Source organism: Aspergillus lucknowensis (genome assembly GCF_044049455.1).
Source record: "Aspergillus lucknowensis strain CBS 449.75 chromosome Unknown BJX67scaffold_6, whole genome shotgun sequence".
NCBI lineage: Eukaryota > Fungi > Ascomycota > Eurotiomycetes > Eurotiales > Aspergillaceae > Aspergillus > Aspergillus lucknowensis.
The window spans coordinates 618,864-637,516 of NW_027263550.1; the positions used below are offsets into that span (position 1 = coordinate 618,864).

Here is an 18,653-nt window from a genome sequence, read left to right on the forward strand (position 1 = left end):
GAAACTAGGATCCGGCTCCGCCTCTCGTCTCGAGGGCCGCTACACCCCTTCACTGCTGGGGAAAGCCACGAGAAGAGAGGTCTCGGAGAGAAATCATAAGAGGACCGACAAAATGTAGTCGCGTATCCCAGACCAGCGATCAGGAACTGTGTTGAGCCCCTCAGTATCTTCTTTTTCCACTGAAACCCCGGCAATGGCCCTACCAGCGTGGGACATTCTCCGCGGCAAAATCGCCGCCATCACCGGCGGGACAACCGGAATCGGCCGTGCAATAGCCCTCGAATACATCAGACAAGGATGCAATGTCGCCATCAACCACCTGGGCCTTCCCGAGGACGAGAGTCTGCGTCACAGCCTCTTAACGGAGGTTGAAGCACTGCACAAGAAGGGCTCACCCGCCGGACAAGTTCTCGAGCTCGCGGGCGACGTCACAAATCCGGAGACATCGCAGAACCTGATCCAGGAGGCCGTCAAGCAATGGGGCAAGTTGGACGTCTTTGTCGCAAATGCGGGTGTCTTTAGACAAGCCGAATTCCTCGAGTAAGTAATCTTCCCCGGTTGCCTACGGAAATATCACGGCGGGCTAACCTTCATTTCTCAGGATCGAGTCCTCGCTCCTAAACCAGAGTCTCAATGTTAACGTCAAAGGCACGTTCTATTCCTGTCAAGCGGCTGCCCGCCAAATGGTCCAGCAGGGGCAGGGAGGCTCCATTATTGCCATATCGTCTGTGAGCGCTCTCGTCGGCGGCGGACTCCAGACACACTACACGCCGACAAAGGCAGCTGTTCTATCGCTCATGCAGTCCATGGCGATCTCACTCGGGAAGCGTAAAATACGATGCAACGCGCTACTCCCGGGGACAATTAACACGCAGCTAGCGGACCACGATATGAAGAATCCCACAAAGAAGGCTTATCTGGAGGCGAGGATCCCGTTGGGACGGATTGGAGATCCAGAGGACATGGCAGGACCGGCGGTGTTTCTTGGTTCCGAGCATATGAGTCGCTATGTGAATGGGTCGGGGCTGTTGGCTGATGGGGGGATGTTTAGTAACTTGCAGTAATCATTAGATATCTTGCCGTAAAATAGAGCTTGGCTACGCTTCGTACGCTACGCACTGCTACCAGTAGTATCCGATTGGTATCTCTACTTATCCAACCAATACAGCTCCCTAAGGATGAGCAGCTCAGACGCCGTTCCCAACCATGAATATCCGCATATACGGAAGGTGCAACTACAGCCCTCTAGATGGTTCCATCCATCGCTTCTTCCCTGCCTACCCCCACTTACCGAGCAAGAGGGTAAGGTGCGACCAGGGGCGCGGGAGTTCTCCTCAAAACAGGCAGGAAATGGTTGGTACCTAGGTACGGCAGGTACGACCGCGACGGCCTCGATCGCTCTTTCCGCATACTATCTGAGCGAAAGGAAAGTCCAACTCGGGCCCGCGGGCTCGCGGGCTCAGCTGGAGGTCGTAGTTTCCTGAAAGAGCCTTTGGCGAAACAGGAAGGAACGGCTCTGGGTGGACCAAACGGCAAGTGCGACCCGCGAGGTGCTGGTCGCTCCTTCTTAAGGTTCCAAGGTTCCAATATAAGTATACTTTCCAGATTAGGAAAGGGCCACCACAGTCCAGGTGAGGAGTGCGGGAAGGCGCGATGGAGGAGAAGTAGGTTGATATTGCAAGAGCGACCGACGCGACCTTGGAACCTTGGAACCTTCCAAGGAGGCTCCAAGGTCCTTGGAGGTTCCTTCCTTGTTTGGCTAGCTATGCAGGTGAGGAAGGTGCAGCCAGGGTTGCAGAGGAGGAAGGAACGACCCAGGGGAGCATTCGCAGCTCCTTCCTTTTGTACTGATAGGATGCCCTTCTTGTTGAAAGCAGCAAATAACGACCTTAACATAACTCAGGAGTGATATGTTGGCTTCCCACCCCTGTCTATTCTATAGTATTGAATGCGGCAGAGTCCGTAGGTCACACCTTCCCTGCTGAGCCGCAGATTTCCATCCATTTGACCGTCAGCTGAACTACCTTGTCAATACCCTCTTCGATCAGCTTTGTATGAGGCATCTTCCCAGCACTGGTATAGAGGTGTTCGTAGTAGTCATCCAAAACCAGCCGATTGACGTTGATCTTGCTCACTCCCGCTGCGATGCATTGCTTCATCAGCTCTGGCTCAAACCCGTTCGTTCCGTGCAACACCAGACGCACTCTGCCGTTCGCGCTTGATCGGATGTTCTGAAAGCTAAATAACTTGTCAGAGCTGTGGAGGCAAGGTACCGTGAGGCAATACCCATACCTTCCAAAATCCAATCTAGGCCCCTGCGGTCCATATTCGCCATGCACGTTCCCAAACGCTGGAGCCAGGGCATCCACACCCGTCGCGATGAACTCATCGACTTCTTCCGGTGTAGTCATACAAGCTTCCAATCCAGCAGTATCCATCACCCCGTCCTCCCCCCCTTCGATGCGGCCTGGTTCGGCCTCAGTCGCGATCTGTCTCTCATTACAATGCTGCACCCAGTGAGCCGTTTTGCGTAGGTTCTCCTCTTTCTCGTTATGCGACATATCCACCATGATGCTGTCAAATGGCAGATCCGCAGCACGTCTGATAAGATCCTCTGATTGCGCATGGTCCAGGTGGATCGAGATAGGTACGTCAGCATTCTTAGCGGCTGCCGCAGCCGCCCGGATAAGCAGGCCATCAAAGACATCGATCGCCCATGGAAAGAATTGGATGATTAATGGGGATCGAGCTGTTGATGCAGCTTTGATGAGCCCGTGGACTTGCTCAATGTTGTATGCGATTGCCGCAATCACGCCGTATCGGCCACCTTCGGCATCGCGGAGGATGCGGAGATGGGTGTTTGTTGTTTTCCAGTCAGCCATGGCTTGTTGTTTATAGGCACGTCAGCAGCGGGCATTTTCTGGGGTCGGTAAAGATTCTTCTTCTAAATATGTATGGTCCTGCCCTCAATTTTGGGGCAGGTTGTTGCTCGTCTCGAGGTAGAAACGACTCCACTCCGGTGCAAGTCCGGTTGCCCCACAGAACAACGGCTGTGATGTATTGATGAAACCTATAAACTGCCTCTCAGTAGAGCTGCTCGGGAATCAGCCCGAACACTATGTCAACCCCCAGTCCATTCCTTGTCCATGACGATGCGTTCCGCGCAATTCTCGGCGAAGGCGCGACTTTGGAGCTCCTCGCCGAGAACGAATCATACCCTTTCGCCCATGAAGCGGGCGTATTCATTCCCTCCAGGGATGAACTTTTCATCACCAGTAATCGCATTCAAGATTCATCTGGGTGTCAGAAAGTTCAAATCACAAGAGTCGACCTCGAGTGTGCCAGCCCCTCAGGACTGGTAACATGTGAGGAAATTTCCGTTCCGATTCCTATGGCCAACGGCGGGATCAACTACAAGGATGGGATCATCTTTTGTGCACAAGGGTCCATGGACCAGCCCAGTGGGCTGTACCTCATGTCCATTACACCCCCATATTCGAGCACAATCCTGAAAAGCAACTTCTACGGCCGGCCTTTCAATTCGGTCAATGATGTTGTCGTCCACAGTGACGGTTCCATCTGGTTCACCGATCCGATCTATGGCTATGAACAGGGATACCGACCGTCACCACGGCTTCCAAACCAGGTTTATAGGTTCAATCCCGCCAAAGGGAGTATTCGCGCGATGGCAGACGGGTTTGGGAGACCGAACGGCATCTGGTTCTCGCCGAACGAGAAGGTGGTCTATGTGACTGACACAGACTGGATGCATGGAGACGGAACAACTGACGACACGAGATCATCATCAATTTGAGTATGAGCTGAAGAGTGTAACAGTCGATGCTCGCAGCCCCGCCACCCAATATGAGGGCTAACGATCAACAAGCTATGCTTTTGACGTTGTACTGTACCATAATCAGCCTTTCCTAACCAACCGCCGCTTGTTCGCCATGGCCGACAGCACGATCCCGGATGGGATCAAGTGCGACCTGAACGGAAATGTGTACAGCGGCTGCGGTGATGGAGTTAACGTGTGGTCTCCCGGCGGAGAGCTTCTCGGGAGGATCTTAGTCGAAGGGGGCGTAGCAAACTTCTGCTTTGGGAGGAATGGAGAAATGTTCCTTTTGAACGAGAATCGGCTGTGGAGGGCAAAGCTGAACGGCAATGTCAAAGGGGCACTTCTAGGGATTTAGCCCGGGCTTCCAGACTACTTCTGTGATGGGCTCTGAGTGACTGTGTAAATAATAGGCAATGTCAAATACTCATGCATTCAAGGCAGTAATAGATAGCTCCTCATCAACAGAGGGGCTAGAGTTGGTTGTAAGTGAGGGAAGAGGAAGTCTGAGAACGCCCAAGTGAAATCTCTCCATGAATGCCTCAGGCAAGCGTTCTGTCAGCGTCCCTCGGGTTTTCACCCTCGAGACGTGCAACGCTTCGACAACCGCATACACTGTGAGGATTGCAATGAACGACTCTCACTCCTCTGACGCGCGACTCGCAGGCTTCTCGGCATGAATAATAATACTCCCTCGCCTGTTAGATTATCTCGCAATCGGAAATCGCGTGGCCGCGGTCTCCGCACCACAACTGGCTGGTATGTCTTTGCTGCGTCGCTCGCTGCGTTACTTCACAATTTGGCAATCTACTCTCTTGCACTTTGCTACTCTGTCACCTCGCCTTCGAAATGCTCCACAGGCTTGTTTCCCTGTGAATTTTCTAAGCTGCTGTCAACTGAATTATATGCATTGTGTAGCCTGTCCGCTGTCTTGACTAACAGGATGATATAGTGCGACTTGTCGCAAGCGGCACCTGAAATGCGATGAGGTGAGACCAAGCTGTGGGCCTTGCCTCAAGGTTGGCCGGCAATGCGGGTATTCTCAGTTATTCGACCTCCGGGGCCCTGTCGAGCAACGCCCTGAAGAGTCTTCTGAGAAGAGGCTCGCAGAACCCCTTGAGGAACGCCCCGCAGTCGCAAATCGTTCTTCCGCGCCCTTTCTTACTTCCACCTTGACGGCAACAGGCTCAGATAATTCGCCTGGTGTATCCTCAGCCCACGACCAACACAATCCCACTACTCACTCTTGGGCGCATGGCGAGGGCCAGCCTCCGCTACACCCGCTCGATCAGCTGGCAGCCATTGTTGCGATTGATCATACTACATCACAGCAGAAACTTGGTAATGGCATTGCTACCCACTTCTCGTCCGAGATCCCACATTCCGTTACAAGCTCCATCGAGTCTCCCGGACCAACGGTGAATGCCGCCACCGTAAGGTGGTTCGATCTCCTCGTGAACGATGCTATCAGAGAGAGTCCACAAATCCCAGGTGGAGGCTACAGAGACATTCGTTCGTTGGAACGTCTTGATGCTACAGATGCGTCGCAGATCACTCCTCTCCAGCGTGCCACTAGGATTGTAGATCGCAACCTTCTCGATGTGGATACGCACACAATCGCCTCACCTGTTGGCTTGCCTTCTGAGGAGGGGTTGTGGCAAGCACAAGAACCCATACAGCTTCTTCCACGGGAGTACTCTCTCCTCGAGAATTTCGTGCAGCGTGTTAGCCCATGGGTATGCCCATCATGATACATCTTCTAAACGAGCCTTCTAACTCCTGGTGGATAGATTGATCTTTTCGATCCAACAAACAAGTTCTCTACTTTTGTTCCTCATCTTGCGATGCGCAACGCCGGGTTATTGAATGCCATCCTAGCCCTCTCCTCTCGTCATCTATCTCTCAACACTGAAGGGCCTTCACGCGACCACCAACCCCATCGTAAGGCTTCGCTGCAATATTACTACCAAACCCTTCACTATGTTCAAAAAGCCATGCAGTATTCGAGCTACAAAACCAGCTTGGAGCTCCTTGCCACAACTCTTATTATCTCCACGTATGAAATGCTGGACGATTCGAGTCAGGACTGGCAGAGGCACTTGGAAGGTGTTTTCTTGATTCAGCGCTCCCAGGTGATACATGGAGACTCTGGCGGGCTTAAAAGTGCGGTATGGTGGGCATGGCTTTGCCAGGATGTTTGGGCAGCGTTTCGAGAGAGACGCAAAACACTGACTTTTTGGGTTCCAAAGAAGACGTATGCGGACTTGTCTCCATCTGAACTTGCTTCCCGCTCTGTATTCGTCCTCGCCAAGGTCATAAATTATTGCTCACGAGACGAATGCATCCAGACAGAGATCAACCCGCAGGCTAGGGTGGATAGGGCGAAGCATCTGCGAAATATGCTCGACGAGTGGTGGAGCCATCTGACAGTAGAGTTCTCACCGCTACCAGCGATGGCCCCCAGCACGTCGGGGCCATTTCGTCCCATCTGGATTCGAACCCCGGCATTTGCAGTGGCCGTTCAACTACACTGTGTTGCCCATATCCTGATTTACTCCCACGAGCCTTGCCTTGGTGGTTTGGATCGGTTTCTAGAGCGCCAGGCGAATATTCGACAGTGCGTAGAGATCATCTGCGGTATTGCTATGGCATTGAAGGATGACGCTTCAAGTTTGATATCTTCCCAATGTTTATTCATTGCGGGAATGTTCACACATGATAGCCGTTCCCGTGAATGCGTACTAGACCTTCTCGAATCGTGTCGTCGACAAACCGGGTGGCCGGCCCATTCTTTCGGCGAGGAACTGAAACGGTTATGGATGACCCTCGAATCTCATCAAAAGCCGAATGGGGCAGGGATAAATGCAAGCGTTCTCCTGAAGCATCGCTAACAAGATATTCCTGCACTAAACACATGCAGAAGTCCAATCCGTATCATTAGGGGCCAGCCAACTGGGAGAGCGGGTCAAGAGCTCAAGGCACGAGGTAGTCTGGCAAGTCCTACATGGATACTTCGTTTCTTCGTCCATGGTGTTTTGTTAACCCGTCTTCCCCGCCCATAATGTTGACCACCGACACCAGCAACCCTCTGCATCCGACGAAGCTGACGCTCGAGACTGGGGATATGGGTCTAACACCACATCGTTTGCGTCGAATGTACAGTCATGCTTTTGGATGGGCACCCAGGGAACGTCGAGCCACATCGAGGTTACCGAATAAGAACTACTGAATACAACCGTTTCAATATACACCACCCAGGGTCTTGGGCGGTTGAATTAGAAAGAGCATCCATCCAAGATGGACATATACCGCCCTTACGATTCATCGGACCCGATATCTATGAAGTCTACACCTAATCAAAAACAATTGCCGCCTTGATGACTTCCTTCTTCCTCATGGCATCCAAGCACTCCTCCCATTGCTCTACTCGAAATGTCTGGTTTACAATGCCAGTAACACGAACCTTACCCGTCTCTGAGTTCCACGGTTAGTTGCTGATCAAGGGGTCGTGGAAAGAAAACTGACCAATGTAGTCGATCGCAGCAGGAAATTTATGCATCTCACTGAATGACCCAAGAACGTGGATCTCATCTTTGAATATCCGATTCGGAGGCAATGAGATGCGATCATTATCATTATAGACCCTGTGCACGACCAGTTTTCCTCCCTTTCGAACGAAGTCGAGCGATTTTTCCAACACCTTAGCACTACCCGTCGCCTCAACAACAATGTCGAATCCGTATGGGTTGTCACGGTGCAGTCCCCCAAGACGCGCCGCCGCAGCCTCCCCTTCTCGTGGCAGGTCTATATACTCATCCGCAGCGTCAAGGGACCTTGCGAGGGCGATCTTGGCTCCCCCGGGAGCCGCCACAACGACATGGCAACCCCCGTTTTGGCGCAGCAACTGTGCAAGGACCAGACCCGCCGGACCAGCACCGAACAGAAGCACTTTTGAGCCCATATCCGGTGCGATCTTGTCAATACCATGTGCGGCGCAAGCCGCAGGCTCAATCAGTGTCGCATCCACATCTGAGATGCCTTTTATGTGGAACACCCTTTTCGCCGGGTATGCGGCGTATTCGGCAAAGCCACCATCGACGGTTACCCCGTGTGCCACGAAATTTTCACAGAACAGCTCGCTTCCACGGCAACAATGGAAACACTCTCCACATAGCTCCGAGTTATCAGCCACCACTCGATCACCTACAGCGAAACCCTTAACCTTCGAACCGAACGCCGCCGACAGTTTCGTGACCAGGAACCACCGGGAACTATCTTCATCGTCAACCGTCATTCACCTGTCAGCATGATGCTCCTTACCTCTGCCCCAAATTCTCCATCGTGGATATGCAAGTCTGTTCCACAGACGCCGCATGCTTTCAACTTGATCTAGAGCCAGACGCCATCGCGAGTCAGATTTGTAGATTCTTCGTTGGTACTAGTGTTTGCCTACCAGCAGATCATGTTCCCTGACCTCTGGAAGAGGCTTCTCGACCACACACGGGTTTTGTGGCTCCGAATACTCTGTCCAGTCAGATCGATTCAGGTCAAGATCGTGGCAACTGCTAACTCTACGCACCTAGTGCTTTCATACTTGGTAGAAGATTGAAGGTATTCATTGGGATATTACGGGTTGCATACTTCAGCAGATGAATCAAGACGGTTCGAGAGGAAGCGGGAAGGGCAGATTGGCGTGCTCTCTTTTGGGCTTTTCGTTACCTTTATCCGAGGTAGGCCTGGTCGAGGCAGAGGATTGAGCCCTTTCAGCGCTCGAAACGCGCACATGGCTTTCGAAATCATATGACGACTGAGAGCCATCTCCACGAACCAGTCCTCCCGAGATGTTGCAGAACCTTGCCCAGTGCACCTCACTCCAAATAAACAGCGCCAAGGCCAGGATGTCTCGTCTCGCGGGAAGGGGCGATCCTTTTTCTGGCGCCGTCTCGGGTATGAGAGATCTCATTCCAAGTTCTCCTTGGATCCGGGAATTGATCGGATAACAAAGTGGAACCCTAGCCGCTTCCGTTGTCGCCTCATCTTGCGCGAATTTTGTTCGTCCCCGTGGGGAAAGCGAAATGCATGGCAAATTCCAGAGATAGTATCAATCGACAGTGGAGCACATATATAAAGATGCGGATTCCCCATTGTGTTGCACTCAAGCCATACCATCGGGCCAGTCGCTTCTATCATCTGATCGTTTTTCGGCCATGGCGTACCTCAAGCATCTCACGCCGTCTGGCCTCCGGGGTGGGCGGCTGTCCCTCTGGTTCGCTGTTGGCTGTGGGGCGGACATGGCGCTTTATGGTTACGACCAGGTAAGAACATCACTCTGCAACACCCGCAAGTGATACACCTAACAGGCATCTAGGGAGTTTTCGGTGGAGTTGTTATCTCGCCGGACTACCTTCGTGTGCACGATCTGGAAGGGCCATCAAGGACGAACCTTCTCAGTACGGTGACGGCAATATACAATGTAGGATGCTTCTTGGGCGCCGTTTCTGCTACCTGGGTTGGGGGTAAACTGGGACGAAAGAAGTCCGTTCTTCTCGGGATCACGATAATGACCATCGGAGCAGTGCTTCAGACTACCTCGTATGGTATTCCCCATATGATGGTGGGGCGGATTGTCTCTGGAATTGGGAATGGAATCAACTCCTCCACAGTGGCTGTATGGCAGACCGAAACAGCCCCTGCCAGACTGAAAGGGAAACTGGTCATCCTACAAAACGCTCTTCTGCTTGTTGGGTTCTCTATCTCCAACTGGCTAAATTATGGGCTCGCGTTCGCCCACGGTCCAGTTTCCTGGCGTTTCCCGCTTGCCTTCCAGTTAGTATTCATTATTATGATTTACCTAGTTATTCCGTGGCTGCCAGAGTCGCCAAGGTGCGTATAATTCCTATCATAGCTTCTCGATGCCATGACTCTAATGAAGATCCCCCAGGTGGCTCATCACAAAAGGTCAAGATGAAGACGCATTGAACATCCTATCAGATATCGAAGACAAGCCAGCAACCGACGCATTCGTTCTCTCTCAGTTGCAGAGCATTAAATATACAGTCGAATACGAACGCACCAATGGCATGAGCTGGGGCGATCTCCTGCGTGGGCGAGGCTCAAAGAAAGCCGGCACAAAGATGATTCGTCGGCTGATCTTGGGAATGGGCGCCCAGTCGTTCCAACAATTCTCGGGCATAAACGTGACATCATATTACATGCCCACGATCTTGACATCTTCCGTTGGATTGAGCGCGGACTTGGCGCGTCTCCTGGCCGCCTGCAACAGTATCCAGTACCTCCTATGGTCTTTCCTAGGTATTCGCCAAGTCGACCGGTGGGGTCGGCGTAACACTATGATCTTCAGTGCTGCAGGGCAATGCTTTTGTTACATTATCATCACGGCTCTGATTCGATACAACGAACTTCCAGGGTATCCCAATGCGAAGCAGGTTGCGTCTGCCTCCGTTGCATTCTTTTTCCTATACTACGTCTTTTTTGGAATCGGCACGCAGGGTATACCATGGTGTATGTGTCCAATCACATATTTACCCTTCAAAAATACGATCCTAACCGTTCCCTTAGTGTATCCTACGGAAATCAACTCCCTTACTATGCGAACAAAGGGTGCTGCACTTGGTGCTGCAACAAACTGGATTCTCAATTTCATGGTGGTAGAGATTACCCCTATCGGCGTTCAGAACCTGGGCTGGCGTTTCTATGTTATCTGGGCTGTCCTTAATGCGGCAATGGTGCCCACGATGTATTTCTTTTATCCGGAGACCGCAGGACGAACCCTTGAGGACATGGATGAGTACTACCGAGCGAATCCTCCTATCTTGGTATTTCGCGACAAGGAGGCTATCTCGCGCAAGAGGCCCGAACGATACAGAATCAAGGAGGAAGAAGTTATCAAGAAGAACGATTTCGGTGCTACATCCCAGACACCCGCCACGGAAGGAGCTGAAAAGATCGACGAAGAGCAAGTTCAGCACCAGGAAACTGTCAACAGCTAGGTGGCTAGCTTAACGGACCATGGTGCAAAGTGTGAAGCATTTGACTCATGCCGCATTGAATTTGCATGTACTTTAGAAGTTTGGGCAGGTTGTTCGAAATTTGAGATTCAGACAGACGCGCCCCATTAGAGCCCGTTGCGGGAGGTTAGATGCAGAATGACGACAGCCAGCCAATACATCTTTCCAGCACCAACGGAAACATAACCTGCTCCTACTCAATGTCGAACATCGAAGCGACGGGGGCGATGTCGAAACGAGCAGGACGATTGATTGTCCCGAGACGACTTGTGGACCATCTCCCGCAAGAATACCCTCGAGCCGGCAACCAACAAGGAGCTCACCCAGCGAGCAGGCTTTATTCACAAAGACTCACAAACTATATATGATAAAGGGCACAATGAAGGGAATTGATCGTATACCAAACTTGAAACCACGCTCGAGCAACTGGCAGCATAATGGTCCTCTCGAAGCTGGAGCACAAGTACACTCCCCTCACATCTCCTATATGGACGGCCATGCAAAGCGTACTAATATCCAAACAATTTAGATCGCAATTATCTACAACACAACCACGTCTGCTCCCCAAACAGCTGCTGAGATATCCTCGAAATTAAACGTGAAATGTACTGCCTACCGAGCCGACGTCACCTCCCCTTCCGAGATATCCGCCGCAATTGACCATATCGTGAAGGACTTCGGGAAGCTAGACATCATCGTTGCCAACGCGGGAATCTTCTCCGAGCATGCGGGCGAAGATTACATGCCGAAAGAGTTCCAAGAGATCATGGACGTCAATGTGAATGGTGCATTTTATACCGCTCAAGCGACTGCACGGATCTTCAAGAAACAGGGGTTTGGGAATGCAGTTTTGACAGCGTCTGTGAGCGCAACGCTGGTTAATACGCCTCAGAAGCAGGCTGCGGTAGGATTATATCTTTCCGTTGTATTTTTTTGATTGTAATTCTCCCACAGATTGATTATTCTTCTTCTCATAGTACAATGCCTCCAAAGCTGGTGTACTCCAGCTCGGCAAATCGTTGGCCGTTGAATGGGTGGGCTTCGCCCGTGTGAATTGTGTGTCACCGGGATACATTGAGACATCTATGATGGCATATGCGTCTCCGGAGATGGTTGACAAATGGCGCTCCCGGGTTCCGGCGAGGAGGTTTGCGTCGCCATATGAGCTTAAGGGGGTGAGTCCAGTCGGAATCACTTACTTCAGGTGAACCATTCTAATATCGGGTAGGCGTACCTTTTCTGTGCGTCTGATGCGTCCAGTTATATGACTGGATCGAATATCATTGTTGATGGTGGATTTTCGCTGCCTTGAGGGAGAGCATAGGGCCTGATCTTAGTTGGGATCGAATGAGTGATTGCAGATAGCAATGTTCGACACGAAGACGTATAATTCAATGAGATGCAGGAGATATTGCACCAGAGCAGAAATCCAGAGCCTCGGGAGCCCCACAACAAAGACACTCCCTACTACAGTACGCTAGTTTACATTCGGTTAGTGGATTATGCTCGTCTCGTGGATCCCCGACTCCATTCATCCTCGTCTCGAGGAAACACACAAGGTTTTACGATCAGGCAATCTGGACGGATCCAGAATCTCCAATTGATAGCGCGGATTTGGGGAGCTGCAACAGCTCAAGCGGCCTGTCTCTCCTCGTACACTGCGGGAAGCATCGGCGGCATGCTGCACATATATCTACCCCCGCCGTGAATCTGCTCTTGACTGAGCAGCTCCACACCTTGACTTAGACCCCGGCCAGTTGTCGCAAGCCATGAACGCCTGGCAGTTATTTCGTCCTGTTCTCCGGGCCACTCGACCGGGGGGCATAGCCTTTCGGAATATCAGCAACTACGCTGGCAGGACCTTTGTCCTCAACACCGGCGACAAAATTCCCGCGATTGGATTTGGAACGTTCCAGGACAAGGAGCAGCAAGAGGGCGCTGTTTTTGAAGCCCTGAAGGCTGGGTGCAGGCTCATCAATACCGCCAGAGTGCACGACCACCTAACACATGAATAAAGATTAGAAGCTAAAGGCGAGTTCAGATACGACACAGAAGTCTCCACCGGCAACGCAATCAAGAAGAGCCGGGTCCCTCGGAATGAGATCTTCATCACTACGAAGCTATGGTGCAATTCGTTCCACCCTGATGATGTCGAGAGCGCCTTAGATGACTCGCTCCGAGACCTCCAGACCGACTACATTGATTTGTACCTCATGCATTATCCGTGCACATTTGCGCGAGGGGAAAATCGGTTTCCAAAGGACGAGGATGGCCTCATGAAGATGGGAGAGACAACGTACGTTGATACCTGGCGGACGATGCAGAAGATCATGACGAAAGGGAAGATCAAGGCAATAGGGGTGTCGAACTTCAATAAGGAGGAGGTTGAAAACCTCATTGCGGCAGGTAAGGTGAGTTGCCCATTTCCATAACCCCTCCTTGAGAGCTCATACTCAAATAACACCACAAGGCCCCCGCCGTCCACCAGATGGAAGTCCACCCCTTCCTCACCCAAGAGGCCTTCACCCGATGGCATCAAGATCAGGGTATCCACGTCCAACAATTCAGTCCCCTCGGTAACCAGAACTCCTTCTACCGCGACATCTACTGGAATAACGGGCTCGCCAACCGCGGTCGTCTAATAGACGAACCTATCCTCGCCGAAATTGGCAGGAAATATTCCAAGAGCCCTGCGCAGGTTGCCTTAACCTGGGGCGTGAACAATGGGCGGTCCGTGATCCCCAAGAGTACAATCCCTTGGCAGATTCAGCAGAACATGGCCAGTGACTTTGTCCTGGAGAAGGAGGATATTGCGAAGATCGATTCTCTGAACGCAAACTTGCGGTTCAATACGCCGGATGAGGCTTACCGGTGGCCACTATATAAGGGGCTTGATGGGATCTGACGGTACGACTCGTGTTTGATGTGAGAGCGTGCGACTCACTGCCATGGGCCGCATGCCATTACCGTGTAGGTCCTGCCAAAAACCATAATAATAAAATTCTCTACCATGAAACATTCAACCGTCCAGACGGCAAGAAAACTCCCGAGCCTGGAAGAATAAAAACTCCCAAGGGTTTGGTCCAACGACCCTAGCCTATGGTGCCCTGTAGTTCTACTCTCTAGAAAGCACTACCTACTTATATGGCTCTTTAAACACCATCACCCTCTCGATTTCCCTTCCGTCTCCATCCTCTTCAATCCAAGCACGATACATCCCCCCACAGTTGAAGTCGAAAACAACCTTACCGCGTCGCAAGCCCTTGGCCACTGCTGTTCCTTTATCGTCGAGATCAGCTTCAATGCCAATGATGCCGCCCTGGCCTTCACCGGTCCTGCCCCATCTTCTACCCGCGGAGCGTTGGAGCTCTCCACCAGCCCCCGCAACAGCAGTAACGGCATCGGCAAGGTTACGCTCCTGCTGAGAAAACCGCATCATCGCGCACGTCGTCCGAGCAGCAGCTGTGCGCAGAAATGAGTCTCCATTTCCCGTTCCGGAGACAGCCACGGCTCGTCGTTTTTTACGCGGCTGACCTGGCTTCCGATTAATCAACAGCTGCTGAGAGCGCAGCCGCGTATTCAACCCTCTATGGGGCTCAAAAATCTCTCTTAGAAGCTGAGAGGGGCCGGGAAGGCAGTCTGCAAGAGTCATATCCCATATGGGCTTTGCAACCGCCGCTGGCACAGAATCCGCTCGATGCTGAGGAATATACTGCATGTTTTCGAAGCGTCCCATTGATGAAGTAACTGTATCGTCGACCTCGACATCCCAAGACTCAGCCCAAAAGCCCGCTCCTAACGTCGGCGTGTCACCCACCCGGCCGGGAAATTTATTCGTCAGCCCACCCGTACTCGTCGCGACGGCCAAATCACCCCATTGATCGAGACAAACACATCCTACCGTCCCTTGGCTGGGGTAAGTATGTCCTCCCTCCGCTCGCGGAATCGTATCAGTATCATCCTCCTCCCCCAATCCCCTCCGGTGTTCCTGCCACCTCCTCTCCGTCCAAAACCATTCATCTGGCTTAAACTCTAGCCCCCAACTCCTCGCAAGGTCCTCAACATACGGTCCGGAAAGCTGACAATGCATACCCCCACCCCCATCGTCAATATCAACGGGATTTCCCCTCTCATCCTGCCCCGTACGAAACAGGAGCTCCCGTGCTAATTGTATTGGGTGCCTCACGTTCCTAATACAAATAACCCCGGCGCCGCGTTTCATACCCGCACTCTTATCTGTGATATCACGCGAGGGGACCGTCGATGTAACCATCACCGAAGCTTCCATTTCTATTGTGCCCGCAGAGGTGAAGACGCTCCCGCGACCGCAGTTGAACAGTTCGTCATCTTCCATCAAGGAGACGGCATGGACCGCGGCGTCGAGGGCGCTAGCGCCACTGTCGAGGAGGTGTTTCGTCGAGCGGAGGTAGGAAAGGAGGGAGTTGTGGTATCTCGCGTAGAGGTCGGGGGGGGAGGGAGGAGCGCTCAATGGCCCCCGCGCCGCCGTGGAGAATCAGAGTCGGTTTGAAGGACGGCTCGGATGACATCGTGTTCGTCTCTGTCTTTGGTGGCCCATTTGGAGAGAATGAGTTAGATGAAGAGCAGCATGCTTGATTCAATATTTGTTGTTCAGAAGATGGGAAGGAGATGACGATTGGTGGGTGCACGAGGATCAGAGCGGGACACTCCAAGGTTCCAAAGTCCGCACGCCATTGGCGGCGAATCACGACTCACCAAGCCCATGAAGTCACAACAGCTCATGTGCAGTTTGAGATTCAGAGATGACCTGAGTATCGAATTAATCCTGTACTGGACGTAGTAATGTACAAGAAAATAGAAGACATAATGTAACATGTCCTGGTCGCCAACCAGGATGCGCAAAAGGCTTCCTTTTTTTTTGCCTTCCACAAAAAAAGCAAGGTAGAGGAAAGGCTGTGATCCAAAAGAAATCGCCGGTGAAACGCAGTTTCTTGACGCAATAGTCGAGAGCTGGAAGAGAAGCACGCGTCGAAAAAGTAAAGTAACCTCTATACCATGCATCCTAATGATATGATCCAGACCCAACACCGGAGAAGAGATATAGTGTAATGCGGCAGCAACGTTTTATGGCATACAGCTGAGGGCGCGAAATCGTAGGTCTTGAAATGGTGAATAAAAGGGTTCGTGGCTTGATCGTTTAGGCAACGGCCTTGTCTTGGGGAGCAGGCGGGAGCTAAAGTCGTAGAGAGTGAGATAAGGGACAAAGCTGGACAAAGAAGCCTTCGAGAGCTTACCTCTAGTTTTGTATTATCCGCCATCATCCTCTGGAATCCAATACCGACACCTTCAATAACAGCCAAGAAAACAGCACACATGATGGCGGAGTTCCTCGCAGCCCTTACGCCACCACGAACAGCTAAAGAGCCACCTGTGAAGAAGCCAGCAATAACTGAACAAATCCAGTTAGTTCAAGTTCAGTGACCATTATATTCCAAGTTAGAACGTACTAGCATTGTAGGGATCCTCCTTCTTCCGGATACCCTTGATCGCACAGTCAAACGTCGAAAACAGCCCACCCCATACACCGAAGTTACCACCGAGAACGGGTGCGCGGGCCTTAATTGCCGTAATGGCTCCTATCCGTCGCTCTCCGTAGGGGCTATTTCGAAATCCTTTAACGCCATGCCATACAGCACCACCGATCGCCTAAGGAGAAAAACTTTGGTCAGTCCCAATACTAGAAAAGCAGGGACATCAGCCATCAGACTAGAGACGTACACCCATGCAGAATGCACCACCAAAGTCGCTCAGGGCAACCCATGGGCAGGGATCTCTCGAATGATCCATGTCGTATGTGAGATTCGCGTGAGGAAAAGGCGAATTGGTTGCAAGTAAAGGAGCAGCTGTGTCCAGCTCAACTGCTCAAACAGACGTCACCTCGGGCGAACCAGTGACAATCAAAGCCGAGTCAAAGAAGGGAGAGGTGAGAGGCGTATATGGGGTTGTAATTTTCTGAGGGAAGAAAAAGCGATCGAGGTGAAAAATAGACAGTAAAACTGTCAAGACGATATTATTGACGAGGTTTTAAAACTGGGGTCCGAAGGAGAACCGACGGAACGCATCTTCCTTTGAAGGCTTTTTTTTGCCCGAGCATGACTTGGCATTTCACGTGACAGGTGGCTCCGAGAATTCCCTTTGGCCTCAGGCCTGCTATTGGACCCCGTCTACAAAAGCAAGGCACCTCGGAACATGTAGGAATGAATCCATTCTTTCTTTTCTTCTCCAATAATCCCCGTCAAAGCAATCTCACTGTCTCATTTCATAGTGTGTAGCACACACCCTCCAATAGCTCGCCAAATTGCCGTCCCTTGTTTCGTAAATCTTTCCAGACCCGCCGAAAACGCCGCAAATGCGCATCCCCCAATCTCGAAGCCTTGGAGGCTACCAATTGGCAAACACTCGTGGGGGCACAGGTTCCCTCCCATATCTTACCCTGTGCCACATTCACAGGTCCGCCATTTTTGGCCACAGATGTAGCAGAATTCGGCACCGCAGATGCACCTGCTCAAGATATTAGTAATCGCAAGCTATTGCACGACAGCAAATGCACCGCAGAAAGTGGGCAGTTATACTTAATATGATGACAACCCGAACGCCGTTCCACCAAGGCTCTGCATGAGAAGCAACGCTGCCAGCCTTTTCTAGCACCTAGTTCGAGGGTCGCCTGGAGAGATGGGTCCGCTGCACAGGCCTCAAACCTGTGGTAGGCATTTTTGCACAGCGGGCACGTCCGGAAGGCGCAATAAGAGCATGTCGCCCGAGTAGCCGAGATATCCCTTGGGGGTATGAACTTGCGGCAGCTCGGATTGCTGCAATAGGTCCTATCTGTTGTTGAAAACTCAACTTCTGCCTCCCTGAACAGGCGTAGTTCATACGACGACAGCTCCTCCTGGACAAAAGACAGCGGAATTCGTACGCCACAACATTTAGGTGGGAAAACGGATTCATCCGTGGTGGAAAGTCTGAAAAGGTTTCTAAGACACCTGCGGCAATTGAGGTGCTTGCAATCCAAGCACCTTATGTCTCCTGGCGGCAGCCAGTCGTAGCAAACACAGCACTCTGCTTTGGATCCTAACTCATTCCTTATTCGGTCTTCCCGTCGTGGGGTAGACTGCTTGTATGGCGCTGCTTCAGTCTTCCGTTTAATGCGATTGTTGCCAATGGGCTGATCTGACTCCTTCAGACGCATCGCTGCCGGGTGCACAGAACCGCTCCTACCAGGCTTCATGTCACTAGTTCGAGAACTCTGCAGTTTATGATCTCCCACACCGGCCGCGATCGTTTGAGACCTGCCTACCCTATCTGGAGCGGCAGCTTGGGCGATACTGGCAATTGTTTCGTAGGCCGATTCGACGGCGTGAGCAATTATCTGGGCCGGCTTCTGGTTGTTCAGTATCCCAAGGCGCGGCACCACTTCATCACGCAGCGAAGAAACGGCATATCTGTTGGGAGGTGGATAGTAAGTTTGCCTAGATGAGCAATCAAGCGTTTTGAGTCGCTGGGTGAGATCGTCCATTCCATCTTCCGAAGATGATTTCTTTGCCAGTAATGAGAACGGAAAGCGGTCCATATCTACACCAGTGAATAGAAATCGACCGAAGCGGAAAAGGCGAGGGCGTTGCTTTCAATGGTTGTACCATGGAGCGCTTCGTCGGATCTCAGATCTCGCAACTTGATTCTTGCTGCACACGTTCCTGCGGCTTTGTAGGACGCAGCAAGTTAGTTGAGTCGAGTTTTGCGGGCCCAGATGA

At 51.8% G+C, this 18,653-nt stretch overlaps 11 protein-coding genes across 11 annotated transcripts; 6 read left to right on the forward strand and 5 right to left on the reverse strand.

Moving 5' to 3' along the window:
• Nucleotides 1-10: 10 nt before the first annotated feature.
• BJX67DRAFT_345792 (SDR family NAD(P)-dependent oxidoreductase) lies at nt 11-1,144 on the forward strand. Its single transcript, XM_071028372.1, has 2 exons — nt 11-540; nt 602-1,144. Exons 1-2 carry the CDS (start codon nt 194-196, stop codon nt 1,062-1,064), a joined length of 810 nt encoding a protein of 269 aa, XP_070889435.1. The 5' UTR covers nt 11-193; the 3' UTR covers nt 1,065-1,144.
• A 215-nt stretch (nt 1,145-1,359) lies between these two features.
• BJX67DRAFT_390996 (class II fructose-bisphosphate aldolase) lies at nt 1,360-3,114 on the reverse strand. Its single transcript, XM_071034699.1, has 2 exons — nt 2,293-3,114; nt 1,360-2,238 (listed from the first exon to the last, which is right to left on the reverse strand). Exons 1-2 carry the CDS (start codon nt 2,880-2,882, stop codon nt 1,968-1,970), a joined length of 861 nt encoding a protein of 286 aa, XP_070889436.1. The 5' UTR covers nt 2,883-3,114; the 3' UTR covers nt 1,360-1,967.
• A 6-nt stretch (nt 3,115-3,120) lies between these two features.
• BJX67DRAFT_345795 (SMP-30/gluconolactonase/LRE family protein) lies at nt 3,121-4,309 on the forward strand. The gene has a single exon (XM_071028373.1). It carries the CDS (start codon nt 3,392-3,394, stop codon nt 3,812-3,814), a length of 423 nt encoding a protein of 140 aa, XP_070889437.1. The 5' UTR covers nt 3,121-3,391; the 3' UTR covers nt 3,815-4,309.
• A 143-nt stretch (nt 4,310-4,452) lies between these two features.
• On the forward strand, nt 4,453-6,863 carry BJX67DRAFT_284033 (Zn(II)2Cys6 transcription factor). The gene is made up of 3 exons (XM_071026711.1): nt 4,453-4,594; nt 4,788-5,571; nt 5,626-6,863. Exons 1-3 carry the CDS (start codon nt 4,512-4,514, stop codon nt 6,724-6,726), a joined length of 1,968 nt encoding a protein of 655 aa, XP_070889438.1. The 5' UTR covers nt 4,453-4,511; the 3' UTR covers nt 6,727-6,863.
• BJX67DRAFT_390998 (zinc-dependent alcohol dehydrogenase family protein) lies at nt 6,864-8,454 on the reverse strand (the record flags this gene model as incomplete). Its single annotated transcript, XM_071034700.1, has 5 exons — nt 6,864-7,309; nt 7,361-8,057; nt 8,156-8,224; nt 8,289-8,359; nt 8,415-8,454. The coding sequence occupies 5 exons, from the start codon at nt 8,452-8,454 to the stop codon at nt 7,188-7,190; spliced, it is 999 nt and encodes a 332-aa protein (XP_070889439.1). The 3' UTR covers nt 6,864-7,187.
• Nucleotides 8,455-8,939: 485 nt separating this feature from the next.
• BJX67DRAFT_284037 (sugar porter family MFS transporter) lies at nt 8,940-11,036 on the forward strand. Its single transcript, XM_071026712.1, has 4 exons — nt 8,940-9,150; nt 9,204-9,718; nt 9,777-10,357; nt 10,415-11,036. Exons 1-4 carry the CDS (start codon nt 9,043-9,045, stop codon nt 10,843-10,845), a joined length of 1,635 nt encoding a protein of 544 aa, XP_070889440.1. The 5' UTR covers nt 8,940-9,042; the 3' UTR covers nt 10,846-11,036.
• A 206-nt stretch (nt 11,037-11,242) lies between these two features.
• Nucleotides 11,243-12,175, forward strand: BJX67DRAFT_370354 (oxidoreductase; the record flags this gene model as incomplete). The annotated part of the gene is made up of 4 exons (XM_071030908.1): nt 11,243-11,326; nt 11,393-11,767; nt 11,841-12,038; nt 12,092-12,175. 4 exons carry the CDS (start codon nt 11,243-11,245, stop codon nt 12,173-12,175), a joined length of 741 nt encoding a protein of 246 aa, XP_070889441.1.
• A 177-nt stretch (nt 12,176-12,352) lies between these two features.
• BJX67DRAFT_345809 (NADP-dependent oxidoreductase domain-containing protein) lies at nt 12,353-13,867 on the forward strand. Its single transcript, XM_071028374.1, has 2 exons — nt 12,353-13,274; nt 13,334-13,867. The coding sequence occupies exons 1-2, from the start codon at nt 13,077-13,079 to the stop codon at nt 13,766-13,768; spliced, it is 633 nt and encodes a 210-aa protein (XP_070889442.1). The 5' UTR covers nt 12,353-13,076; the 3' UTR covers nt 13,769-13,867.
• BJX67DRAFT_345812 (isoaspartyl peptidase/L-asparaginase) lies at nt 13,868-15,762 on the reverse strand (the record flags this gene model as incomplete). The annotated part of the gene is made up of 2 exons (XM_071028375.1): nt 15,598-15,762; nt 13,868-15,425 (listed from the first exon to the last, which is right to left on the reverse strand). A coding segment is annotated over exon 2 (1,214 nt), but the record flags the coding sequence as incomplete, so codon positions are not given.
• On the reverse strand, nt 15,629-17,009 carry BJX67DRAFT_284026 (protein transporter TIM17). The gene is made up of 4 exons (XM_071026710.1): nt 16,621-17,009; nt 16,350-16,548; nt 16,137-16,291; nt 15,629-16,075 (listed from the first exon to the last, which is right to left on the reverse strand). Exons 1-4 carry the CDS (start codon nt 16,687-16,689, stop codon nt 16,040-16,042), a joined length of 459 nt encoding a protein of 152 aa, XP_070889444.1. The 5' UTR covers nt 16,690-17,009; the 3' UTR covers nt 15,629-16,039.
• BJX67DRAFT_284025 (E3 ubiquitin-protein ligase) lies at nt 17,010-18,650 on the reverse strand. The gene is made up of 2 exons (XM_071026709.1): nt 17,475-18,650; nt 17,010-17,403 (listed from the first exon to the last, which is right to left on the reverse strand). The coding sequence occupies exons 1-2, from the start codon at nt 18,470-18,472 to the stop codon at nt 17,331-17,333; spliced, it is 1,071 nt and encodes a 356-aa protein (XP_070889445.1). The 5' UTR covers nt 18,473-18,650; the 3' UTR covers nt 17,010-17,330.
• Between the last annotated feature and the right edge of the window lie 3 nt (nt 18,651-18,653).